Below are 13580 nucleotides of genomic sequence, written 5' to 3' on the forward strand. Positions count from 1 at the left end.
TCAGCTTCCAGGCTTCCACACCTATAACACTTAATACACACAGTACCTCCCCATTGTGCTATTTTTGCAGGGGTATAGTATAAATGATACAGCGTTTTATGGCTTGGGTCCTGAGGCTGAGATCCTGGTCAAACCATAATCCAAGGCTCTTAATTTCTGATTTTAAGGAAGGGGCTGGGCCCATGCATGAAGTCCACATCAGACTGGGGTTAAAACTGAAAGGGTTACCCAAGATCATAATCTCAGTTTTTCCCCCATTAAGTTTGAGCTGGGACTCGTCCAACCAGTTTGAGATGTCACTCAAGCAGGAGTAAAGGGTATGGGTTTCCTGATTGGGTTGATTTAGCCCTACCACCAGCTGAGTGTCATCAGCATAGGTGACTAAAGGAATACCATGTGGGTCTATTATGTCTGCTAGCGTGGACATGTAAACATTAAAAAGGGTTGGGCTGAGCGAGGAGCCCTGAGGCATCCCGCACTGAAGAAATGTGGGTTTGGAAATAGTATTTTCTTCAAAAACCCGATAGGTTCTACCCTCTAAGAAGGAGGCTAGCCATTGCAGCGCCGTGCCATCCACTCCTATGTTCCTGAGTCGCTGGATCATAATCGAGTGATTTACCGTATTGAAAGCGGCGCTCAGGTCAAGGAGTAGAATGGCCGCGGAATCTCCTGAGTGTAGGATTTCCATGCTCGCCTCTACCACTGCCAGTAGAGCCGTTTCAGTGCTTTGGCATGTTCGGACGCCCGTTTGTGAGGGACGGAGCAGGTTGTGGCTTTTGAGGAAACCAGAGAGTTGAGTTGACGTGTTTCTCTATTACCTTGATTATGGCCGGGAGAAGGGATATGGGGCGGTAGTTGCCTCAATCTGCCTGGTCCAAGTTGGGCTTTTTTAGTAGAGCTTTGACCCTTCCCTCTTTCCACTTGGGGGCGGGCACGGGGGGTGCGGAGAGGGGGAAGACTAGTCCCGCAGTGAGTGAGGTATTGATCAGATTAGTCAGGATGGGGGCTATAATAGGCATGACCTGTTTCAAGATGTTCAAGGGTGCAGGGTCGGTGGGGGAACCACTCTTTACCGTGGTCGCCAGAGAAGTAATGGATTCTTTGGTCATAGATAGGTGGAAAGTTCTCTAGGAGGTGCGCAGGGGATCCTACTTGGGGATTCATAGGGAAGTGAGGAGGAAGATCATCATTGTCCTTGGTAGGGAGGGATTCAAGGATCGGCTGGATTTTTTTATTAAAGTACTCTGCAAGTTTGTTACACCGTATGCCAGAGGGGTCTGAAACTGATGTATATGCCTGTATAAAAAATGTGTTCTGGTATATTAATCATATATGCTACAGTACTGTTACATACAATGTTACATTTTGAAATGTTAAGAAGATTTTATTTATTTTAATCTGGCAGTTTCGCTCATTCTTCAACTGCCAAGGAAGTCTCATGTATCTCTGGCACTAAAACAAATTCAGTGGCTACTTAGAAGACAGAGTTCACCTGAAATTGTGCTACTTAATACTGAAAGCCTGCCACACCGGGCTTCTCAATTCCTTAATAATAAAATTAGGAAATATGTGGCAGGATGTGTACATAGGTCCATGGCCAAAATCTTCTAGTCACGCCAAAATACAGATGGGCAAGAATAGGAGGACGCAGTTTTTTGGTGATGGCCCCACACTCTGGAATTCCCTTTCCCTCCACTTGCCTTCGGAAAATATCATCATTCAATTCAGAAAGCACTTGAAAACCAGGCTCTTTAGGCACGCTTTTAGGGATTAAATCTCAGCCCAGACTTTAGTCACTTGGTAAGTCTCCCGTCTACCAGTTAACAGCGCCATGAAACCGGATGGCGACGGTGTGGTTTACTAAATGAACATTAACATAACTATTGATTCTATGAGGTCTATTTGAGCTAGATTAAAAACATTAACGATCGCCCATCTGAGAGCAGGAATTCCAAACATAGGCTACAAATCTGGGGGCATATTTACCAATCCCCAGACGAGACAATTTATTGACAGAGGGACAAAACGTGCAGAGTTCATAGCATTCAGAGTGTCTTACAAGTGGCCTAGCTGGTCTTTAAGTGGTATATCTCACTGTTCCTTCATTTCTCACTCACCATTTGCCTTGCCATTCTTTGTGTTGGTTCGTTCAGAGTCCATTAATGATGCAAACTATTTACTAGATTATTTTAAATGTTTTTGTTTTAAGTGTTTTCCAGGAATAGTTCCATTGCTCAAAAGCCATCTTAACTCCAGATCCTGTGCAGTAACTTTTAGATCCTCTTTCAGAAACGCTGATGGATGCTGTCGGTTTCTTGCACTCAATTTAAAGATAACCCCATTGCCCTTTTTTGCAACACAAATTAAAATATATTTAGGAAAAATCGGATGCGTTTCACAGCAGGCACATAGGACATGTTGATGCTAATACAATTATATAATGTGTGTTTATATGCTTTGTAACGTCACCCAGGTCCAGGAGTGCAAGCGTGATTGAGAGGAGATTATACAGTAGATGAAAACACATCACATACATTATATTCCAGATAGGAGCCAGTTACAGATTGCAGGGACGCCCCCAAGAAAATGACAAATAAACGGGAAAGAGGAGCTTAAAGTGATCTTAAAATCCACGACAAGGCAGTGACACAATAGTTTAGTAATGACCCAAGAAGCAGCTTGAACTAACGTCCAGGAACGGGATACTATAGCATCTCATAGATGTCTACCCATGATGATGTATTTTCAGGTCTCTCTTCCAAAGGGTAAAACACTGCCCTAAGTATGCAGCTGGAGCAGCAAGGCTCACTCAATATATTCTTATTAAACATTGTGGATCAAAGACCACGGCCAAAAGCAGAAAGAGGTCATAATATCCGAATACGGTCAAGAACACTGACAAGCACTCCTCATTTCCATGCCGTTCCTTCCAAAAACGCATCATATTCAAAGACTTTTAAGCCAGCCTTTAATTGCTGTGCTTTTAGTTATGTTTATAAGCTAGAAACTAGGACTGTTGGTAGACTATGAAAATAGGAAAGTACGCACCAATGTAGGTGCTACAGAATGTACAATGAAGTGACATAATAGCACATTGATTCAAACCTACTAATTGTTTCCGGCAGTCTCCTCTTATAATGGATCACACATGGACATAAGTAAGCAAAACAGTAGTTCAATTCAACAATGGGGACGAAATTTAAAGCACCATGAAATGTCAAAAATCAAGACTCCAGCACTTGCTGGAAAAAGCAACAAAAAAGTTGATTTGTCAAACTTCATAATAACATATTTTGTTAATTATTGTGACAACCTTTTGCCATTTTCAAGCACTGTAAAAGGCCCTGGAGCGGTTAATATATTGGTACTCTTCATTGAAGGTTTAACTTTATTTAGGTTTCAGTGACGAGGACATCTTTTATGTCCGTCAGTCCTAAAGTGGGGTAGTAGCCGAGTCATCGGACAGGGGAGAAAAGCAAAGTAAGGAGTGAAAGTTAAACAAACAGAACAAAATAAGAGAAATACAATGAAATGCAAAGTCGTCAGCATCAATATTGCTTGCCAGAAAACGGCACTTTTTGTAGTTTTGGGAGAAAGCCCAAACATGGTTTTATCCTCGAGAATGCTTGGCTGTTACTTCCAGTGGTCAGTCACGCCGTAGAAACGTTTATAATGTTCAAGTTTAAACCCGATCACAGAAAGAGTAAGCTTCCAGCAGACCTCATCTGCTGACAGAAGTTACCGTACAAAATGTCCATTGTGTAACTCTTGAGCAATGATCAGGAAAGAGGTGTGGCTGAGTGCGAAGGCAACACGATGTAGAGAACAATTCCCAATAGGATAAATCACTAGCTCACTGCTATGTAAAAGGCACACATAAAAAAGAAAAAATATATATATTTTTGTTTTTTAATTAATCTCTGACGTGCAAAATGTCTTGAGCGGTACTCCCCTCAGGCACTGAGTCAGGATGACATCTTCTACTTAAGATGCCTGTGAAATGTGACATCCCAGATTGCACGAGCTACACAAACCTCCCAGGCTATTTCTTTTAAAAAGGCATTTGTAGTCTCTCCAAGCTGTATGTACAGTCATCATTCTTTAAAATAATGACATTTTAGGCCGTATAGATCGCACAACTTTGTTAGGAGTAAATAAAAGAATTATTGAGCAGTCCTGCCAATCAAAAATGAATATGAAATCTCAGGAGGAGGAGGAATAAGGAACATGTCGAGGGAAGTGCAATTTTACCCAGTCATGAAAACATGGCCTCTCAGAGAAACCTGAAAAAATCTTGCAAAACAGAATTTTAATCAAACTTAATAAAGTTGAACTTATGCCACACATCGCCTCTGCGTGTTCATCTTTTAATCAATTGAAGCTGATGAGTTTGCTGGAGAAAGATGGCTCTTAAGTGTTCGGTTATTCACCGCCTAACTCCATGTCACCAGGGCACCAGGTTTTATTGCTTTGCTTTTTTGCTACATGTCAGTATCAGACGTGTCAATCCAATCAGCTCAATGTAAGTAAAACCCATATTATCCCTCTTGAAACGCACTAGGCTATCAAATGATAAACATGTACAGTAAACATGGTGTCCTGGAGAAAAGGAGAAAGGTGTTACCGGGGGCGGGGGGGAGGGGTGCTGACTAAGGTCACACAGAGAACTTCTGGTACATGGTTCAAGATCTTGGCTGCTTGAACAGACAGCAAATCCAAAACGACACACCCTCTACAAGGACGGATGTCAAGTCCGGTGGGCGTTAGTGAGGTTGGCACCTAGGATGGTAGTGAAGAATATTCAATCAATCAGAGATTCCAGAGAGGTTAAGCACAAAGCCTTATACTTACCAGTGAGATGCTATGTGTGAGAGGCAGAACTTCTGCAGGTCTATTATCTTCCGGCACAGTGAATGTTCACCGTTTCAGTGATGTACACTCTAGAACCGATCAGCAAAAACAGAACAGATTCTATGAACCAAGTCTTTTTATGACAAAGTATTAAAAACCGTAGGCGATTTATCAGCGGGCAGGTTGTTATAGCACCAAAACACCCACGCTCAATAAATCTCACTAACATAACATTAAGCTATACACTCATTGATGTAACATGCTGACCTTTACTTTCAGAGCTGTGAATATTCATTTGAAAATAAAGAAAGCGATCAGATTACTTTTAGCCTGCAAATATTCTCAACTTAAAAAAATAAATTAAAATCAGCCTCGAGTTTAGAGGTTACACGTCTATAGCCGAGTTGTGTTGCACCACGCATTGGTGCGACATGCATTTCATATGAGATGAGATGGCCGCCATGGGCTGTATGATATCTCTGGATGTGCGACGTGCCTTCAAGCCCAGAGGTGTTGCCCCGTCTTGTGGCAAGTTCCTAGAAGAGTTGTGTTGGACACAGAGCGCAGGGGTGACATGTCTCTCCATCCTTGTCTGACAGAACAGGTTCTGAAAGGCTCTGCTAAGGCCCGTCAGGTCTGTCTGCACAAGAAACAAAGCCGTGTTTACTGTTTTGGTTTCAGGCGGGACGGAGGCAGTGAAAACGAAGACCAAACTGGTGCCCACTAGTCACAGCAAGTGTGTCACGGGCAGCAGCGCACAGACAACAAGGACTTGAAGGAGGTTTTCAAACTGGCCTTTACAAAAAAGATGCAGCTCTTTTTACTGCTCACTCTTGTGGTCGGCAACGATAATCATTGGTGGCGATAAAGACAATATATGGATTGGGTCACTAGTTACAAGCATAAGAACAGCAACGTCTGACAGACAAAATAAAAACCCGCACAGCAAATCACAACGCCAAAAACCTGTGTACTAGGACTATTTAAATGGTCCCACACCCTGAGGTAGTGTCGTGGGTCCTAAACCGCGTGTTTTCAGTCAACTCTGCATCCTTTCAGCTGCAGCTCAAGGGCGAGCTGAGGCCTGCCGGTATTTAACTGGAAGGTTACGCAGTTCTCTGCAGCGAGTGTTCAACCTGCCGAGCTGTTTTATCACCCACAAATACCAACGTGCTCAGGGCATTTCAAAGGTATGGGGAACACGTTCCACAATTTTTTTTAAATGGAGATTACGGACAAGGCAGATGCAAAAAGAACAATTGATGGACAGAATGCTGATCAATGTCAAGCCTTCACCCCAGTAAAGAGATCAGGGCCTAAATCCATTTGGTTTAGCTCCCCATGCCATGCCACTTTAAACCCAGCCATAGGTAAATCAGTCTTGCCGTTGTTCCCTATGGGAACAGTCCAGACCGACCTGCCAGGCCAGGTCCTCCCTGCACCCTGGGACCGGTTTCGGGACATCGCACCTCATCAGCCAGGCTAGCTGGACTCCAGAGGCAAGGAGAGCACGGGACCCACATCTGGGCACCATCATTCGAAAAAATATTATTACCCAGACTGGAATTTGCAACCAGCCTGAAAGCAGAGAATGGCAGCATTAGAGCCTCTAAACTTTCCAAGAAGGCAACGGGTGTTTTCTATGCAACATATGGTTTGATAACCTATTTTTGTTTATCTCCACAATTGCAGAGAGGTTGATGTGACAGCCAGCAGACAGTATTGTCCGCACCCATACCTGAAATCTCCAATCTCCATGTCCAAGCTCTATCAGTGAACAGCCCAGACAGTGACAGGTGTTAGATTCCAACATGGCGGTCAGAAAGCATCTCATCCAGCAACACAGCGCATCGTTTGAAACCCTGTTTACCCACAAACAAACAAGGCCAGAGGTCTCATGTCTGCCGACAGAACTAGAGATATTTAACGACACCAGGCCAGGATTGGGGGTGGAACGAAGGGTAACGTGCCTTCTATTGACCCTTCTTTGGAATGTCAAGGACTCTAAAACCTCCATATGATGACTATTTCTGTACAGAAGATTGCCCAAAGTAGTGCAGGAAGAACCAGTAAGTCTAAAGCCCTTGGTCCCAAACGAACCAGTACGTAAATGAGACGTGAAAGAAAACATTAACAAAAAAAAGAAAAGCCACAAGACCAGTGACTGAAGAGGCAAGGAGGTGCCTACATCTCGAATCAGGTTGAGTAATAACTTGTTTTTTATGATATACTTATTAGCACATTGCAATTCAGACGTTATTATGCATTAATTAAGGACATACTTTATAAATCAACTACAAAAAGAAAGTGTTTTGAGTTAACCGTACAGCAAATTTAGATGGACATCCTGAGCTGACGTAAGTGGCATGTGTTTCTCTGAGCTATATTGCCAATTTCTTTGAATTTGTCCTTCTAGGCAGGGCTATATACAAAGGACAAACTCCAATAGCAACAGCCACTTTGCGTACCTTTAATGTTTTCAGATTGAAATTTACCCAAAACTAAGCGGGCCGTCTCATGTAAGAAACCTGAAAGTCTCTTCTTCAAACACAAATAAGTTCAATAATTGACACTGTGTCAACCCAATGTCATCTGTGATAAATGGCCCCTGACTGAACTGAGCCACGAGGTAAGCAGCGCCAAGCATTATTCTGGCAGCTCAGACTGAGTCCCCAGCTTCATCTGCATGCCTACATTCTTACCCAGATAACCAGTTGCAAAACTGCATGCCTGCTATCCGGCGAGGGGAAGCTGGTCACGAGCCTGCAAGTCCTCAGTTCTACACAGGTAACAAGTTGTAAGATGGATGTATGCAGTCCGGCCCATGTAACCAGTCGGGAGGCTGCATGCCTACAACACTATCCAGAGAACCAGTCGCAAAACTGCATACCCAGGTAACCTGTCGAGAGACCACATGCCTGCAGTCCTACCCAGGTAACCAGTCATGAGACCACAAGTCCTCAGTCCAACCCAGGTAACCAGTCACAAGACTGCATTTCCACAGTCCTTACCAGGTAACCAGTTGCGAGACTGGCACCAGGTAAAAGGGAAGGGTAGGACCTTCTAGTACACTCCCATGTGAAAGATAGAGCAAGGTTCGGTGTGCTCTCATTGAACAAGGCTCACACATGAGACCGAGAAAAGCAATTCAGACAGGATGCAACTATCACCTCTGTACCTGTAGAACAACAGTGTGCAGAACAGAGGAAGGAGCAGGCAAGCAACGCCTAGAATGTGGCTTTTGGGAATATATTTATGTATCTTATGACAAAGCAAACAGCATTTGAAGATCCAAATTTTATTAACATTGCTATAAAATAACTTTTTTTTAAATTGATCTGTGGTGTCTTAAACTACACTGTAAATGAAATCCTGCTTGTAAGCGACTTGTTTCAGATGAAGCAGTAAATCTCTGCACAAATACACCAACAATTGTTTTCAGCCCCACACCTCCCTAAAACCACGTATACACTGTAAAACTTTATAACGTACTAAAGAGCATAATGTAGCAGAGGTCCAAGCTTATAGAACAGGAATGATAGATATAGTTAGTATCATTCACTGTAAGTTGATAAATACAGGCTCAGTGGCCCAGATGTATTACTAATAATCAATCTTTGCTGTTCAGTAAATAAAACGATTAGGAGAATGCAACAACTAATGCAAGGATGCAAATATAACGACAGCCACAGGACCTGAATGAGGGCCACCTCGTCCGTACGATTAGTTCATTACGTTTTCAGATTGTGTTCTGGATTACACTACCTCTTTCAGTAGCTGGGCGCTTGGCACTGGCAAAGACTGTCAGCTACCACGCCAGCTTTGTTCACCTTCCAACTGTGGTGCAGGCGTGGATGTTCAGATTTGTTATTGGATCTCACTTGGGGAAAGGGATGCCGTAGAGTGAGCCCAGCGAAGCTGCAGTTGCCGACTGATGGAGGCGGGCAGCTAAATATGGCTTTTCTACTAGTTGGCTGGCGGAATACGACGGATATCAGCTATACAGTGGAAGAAGAGGCCAAGCTCATCTCCACCACCTCATTTGCCGGATACAGAGGAGACGACTACGGGCTCATGCATATAGCCCTCACATATTGGAAGCTAGCAAGAAAATACACGGGCTCAATGGTTCCGTATGAGCAAACACCCTTGTGTGGCCTCCCCACGTCCTCAGGTACACTGACAACAGGCAGGCTAGGTAATTGGGAGCAGGAAGGGGTAGTGGCAGTGGGTTCATTGTTCTAAGATGGGGTACTGCTGGCACACTCATTTTGTGCACGCACCTAGGCTGACTGAAGACCTATTTCTTACACTGACCAAAATGGTCAGTTTTGTGACACCAAGTTGGGCATAGGATTGGAGGGAACCAGAGACACTTGCCCCACTTCAGGCATTACACACTATGGGGCACAGCAGGCACCTAGTACGCTGCCTCTACTGTGAGTATCATACCCATCTCCTGATATTGCTCTCACCTTAAGAGCCAAATGTGATGAGGATCTATCCTGCGAGCTTTCAGACAAGGACTGGGCTACTATATTAAATTATCCTGCAAAGTCTCACTCCTATTGATTACCAAACTCCAGTTATTGTCAGCCGCATATTACCATCGGCCTCTTCCACATGCTTGCGCTACCTTACAGCAGATGCCAATCTCATGCACATGCTATGGTCATGTCCATCACCATCTGCTTACTGCGCTGAGATTTCCACAGCCTTAACAGCTCTGACTAGCATTACTTCATGGGACAACCAGCACGGTGTCTTTTTTGCTTATATCCTAGACCAAAAACCTCCAAAGTGGCATTGCGCTTTATCGATTTGGCCCTAATACTGGCAAAGCGACTAATAGCCAGACACTGGAAATCCCAGAGGGATCTACAGGTGGTCCTATGTCGGAAGGAGGTAATCCACTGGGGACAGGCAGAAAGCGGAGCAACATGGTGGGAGGAATACAGATGAATGCTCAGAAGACTCATCTCACTCGATTGGGATGCCCTACTAGAAAGGTTCAAGCTACAAGATGCGACTTTCGATGAGGAGTAATAGGCCGGCGGCTCCAGCTAAACATGCAATAGGTATCTTGCCCTCTTTGAATTCTCTCACACTACTGGTCTAGGTACCTGTGGCGGCCTTCTTCTACATATCACCGCCTGCCATGCGAATGAACCCCTTCCTACGGAGCACCAGTTACAACCCGGTATTCTGCTAGTTTCATACAAACATAAACATAGCGGACGCACACCAGTGCTACCACGCTGGATTCATATTTTTTGATTTCTTGCACCAGGACTCTCGGATGGGCGATTTAACCTAGTTGGTAGTGAGAGGGGTGGGGCAGGGAAGGGGGAATTTAAATAGCATAATCCTGTGGCAATGGTTTCCTACACAGTAGAATGCTCAATGAACAGGTGATGAAGTCTCATGTGTAATGACGACCTTAGCTCATGATGAAGCGAACACAATCTGGCACTACTTTTCATGGGTGTAAGAAGGTAAAGCAGTAGTTCGTACTAAAGTGAACATAGGACTCACTCATGGTCAAGAAACCAGAACATCTGCAAAATAACAGGTATATATCTTTTTTAATTTATTTTTTCGAGAATACGTAGAGTAAATAAATACAAATATATTGAAAACAGATTCTTAAAAGCTAGAAAGGATCTCTCTCTCCAGGGTAATATGCTAGATTTAACACACAATTCTTTAGAAAGTGCTACCACATTGACTCCATCTTCACTAAAAGCCCCTACTATAAAAGTCACCAACATTAAACTTATAATGCAGGGGAATTGGAGGAAGTAACCAAAATAAGGGGAAGAATGAGATTAAAAATAACCCAACAATGTGTCTTTCAAGCAAGGTCAAGAGCATGAAAGGCCCGAAGGTCGAAAGCCAACATTCAAACTATTTGGTTGGAAGAAATGATTTTAAAATCAAATTAAGACGCTTCTCACAAGTAATGTGAATTTGTTCCCCAGAAAGGAGTGTGTATCAGTGAATTCTGTATCTAGCCTAACATCTTGACCTTGAGATGACCTGGGCACCTTATATCACCTTCCTGCATCAGTCAATTTGCGTCTTCGCCAGAAACTGGATAAAGACTAGTTGTATGAACTGCACAAGCACTAATATTTCATATTTAAATGACTACTACTTTTAAGAAGCCCCAGCAAGTTGCATCTTAAAGCAGGCACAAACGTGTCTACACTTACATACACACGAGTAAAATGCTCACTGCAAACAGTCCCTACATATTTACACCTTCAGCTAAAATTCCCCAACACAGTACTTTGCTCCCCATGTATATTATTCTTCTCCACTTTGGGGGTAGAAGACTAGACCTTCCACAAAGGGCCATGTGCATTGGAATTTAACAAATGCCTTACAAACTTTAGGACTTAGAATTGTAACATGCCAAGTCCGCCATCACACTGCTCAATCACTAAAGACCAACTGCAAATCAGATATTATAAGAAAGTAACACTCATTAAATAAGCTACGAAACAGCAAGACTCTTTATAAATGTGCTATAATAAACACATGCCAAGTATTTATCAATAATGGATTCTTTGTCTTCTTTAATAATAAATTGTCAATCACAAACGTGATGATTGCTATAAGAATCAATACACATTTATGAGTAGCAATTGTGGGTGAAACACGTCAATTGAGGAAGTATCAGCAGTGGAATAATAATTAGCAGTTAAAATAAGAAGGTGTACATGTTATCATCAGTAGCAGCAGAACCTACAAAGAATTCTGAAAACATTGAATGCATGCATGCGAAGCGTCCATACACCGGCCGCACGATCACAAACTTGTAAGCGATAGGTGCAGGACAAGGCAGATATAGCAGATTACACTTTAAATCCAAAAGTGAATAATCAGCAATGGCAACTAGAGTGGAGTAAGGGCTGGAACATGTGGCTTGCAAGAATCACACATTAACTGCTGTACTTTAATTGGCCAAGCAAACGAAGTAACACAGCACATAACCCGTCCAAAATATGTAAAAGAGTATTGAAGGATGTTCCTGTCTTTATTACTATACATAACATGTATAAGCCCAGAACACGAAAGGATTCAGCGGGTTCACCCTGAATCAGTAAAGAAAGCGAGAGAGGATACCGTAAAAGACGAAATGGAGAATGAGATATTATTAAGTACATTTCAGTTTTTATAAACTTAGGACCTAATGTTATGCGAAAAAAATGAGCCAAATTATACATTGAATGAAGATAGTTGGAAATTCAATCTGAACAGAACACATGCAGTTGGGGTTCTTCCAAAACTTGAGAAAGCAAGCAAGAAAGAAGGCGAGAGAAACGGAAAGATTCGCAAGGATCACTATGTCCCTTCAAGAAAAAATGGAAACGGGGATGGAAATCAATATATATGAAAAGGGAATATGCTATTCCTGGCTCTAGGTGGGGTATACTTAGGTCCACACGAGCTGTGTGCGGGATGTAAAGGATGCAGGGTTCTGAAATGAAGATGGTTCAGGGGGTGACAGCAAGATCTTACAACCCGGAAATAAAGAGGGACGCAGGGGTGCTCTAACTAACCGTTTAAAGGAGAAGCTTACACCGACCTTGAAAACAACAAGGTGGGCCTTATACTGATTTTGACATTAAATTAGGATGCTACACCCAGAGACGCTAGAGGGGTGAGAAGGTGGAGGGAGTGGGGGTGTCATGGAAGAGCTTAGCTGCTCCCCTCCCGTTTGCCTGGCCGGCTACAATAAGAGCCCCCCCCCCCAAAGGACCAGCCCACTGCCTACCAGTAGGGGAACTTCGATGCAACCGGCAGTAATGCACATTCACCGTGGCTCTAACGCCTCCCATTGCAGCTCAAACTCAATGTTCTTACCCACGATGATGAGGGTGCTCCAAAAGGCCACGGTGATCCCCGAATACAGCATCAAGTGCCCATTCATGGCTGCGGCGGACGGGAAGCGGTGATGGGTGCTGAAGAGGGGGGCCTTCTGGGATCACCCCCGGGGAGGAATGCGCCGCTCGGAGCTGGGTTACCAGCCCGTCGTTACAGTGGCAGGGTGATGCCTTCGGCAGGTAGCACACAGAAAAGGGGGCAAGGACTCCAGGCCATCAGCTGATCCCTCCGCCGCCGACTCGTGACGGAAGAACACCACGTGACCCGATCACATTCCGTAACGCTGCCGTACGTAAAGGAAGTATAGTGTTCTGAAGTACGCTTGTCTGCCTAGAGAATCCGCACGTACGTTTTACGTCAATCCTGACCCTAACATGGCCGCCGCACAATCACTAGCGCAGTGCTTGTGGGTAAAATGGCATATTTGACTACCGAAACCTTTCATCTTTAGAAACAGAGAAGGGACTGTGATGGGCACTTAGTTGCCATCTTGAAGTGGCAGGCGGGCCAACTCTGGTATTTATGATAATAAACTCTATTCAAGGGGGAGGTACCCGATTGTTGAAGCCAAAAATGCTTTATTTTAGGTGTCTCCTACCTAAAATTGCCTCTGCTGAAATATAAGCTAATGGGGAAGATAGAGTTTTAAAAAAAATCTCCCACTTGCTGTTAATGTGTATGTTGAATTTATACATGGGATAGTACCTCCTGCTATATATCCTAAGGATAGTGCCTCGACCATATAGAGGAAACAAAGCTGCTGTTATATAAGTAAGCATTCATGTATTCCTTATTAGAACTGGTGAGGTATTAGAATGTATTATAGCTGGGCACAA

The 13580-nt window shown here is 43.6% G+C and overlaps 1 protein-coding gene across 1 annotated transcript in view; it reads right to left on the reverse strand.

Annotated features, from left to right (window-relative positions):
• ATP6V0B (ATPase H+ transporting V0 subunit b) overlaps nucleotides 1-13075 on the reverse strand; it is a 141821-nt gene extending 128746 nt beyond the window's left edge. Inside the window, exon 1 of the mRNA XM_086952328.1 lies at nucleotides 12724-13075. Coding sequence (XP_086808454.1) covers nucleotides 12724-12790 — 67 coding nt within the window. The 5' untranslated portion in view covers nucleotides 12791-13075. The remainder of the gene's footprint in view (nucleotides 1-12723) is intronic.
• Between the last annotated feature and the right edge of the window lie 505 nt (nucleotides 13076-13580).

This window comes from Lissotriton vulgaris, chromosome 1_1 (genome assembly GCF_964263255.1).
Source record: "Lissotriton vulgaris chromosome 1_1, aLisVul1.2, whole genome shotgun sequence".
Classification (NCBI taxonomy): Eukaryota; Metazoa; Chordata; class Amphibia; order Caudata; family Salamandridae; genus Lissotriton; species Lissotriton vulgaris.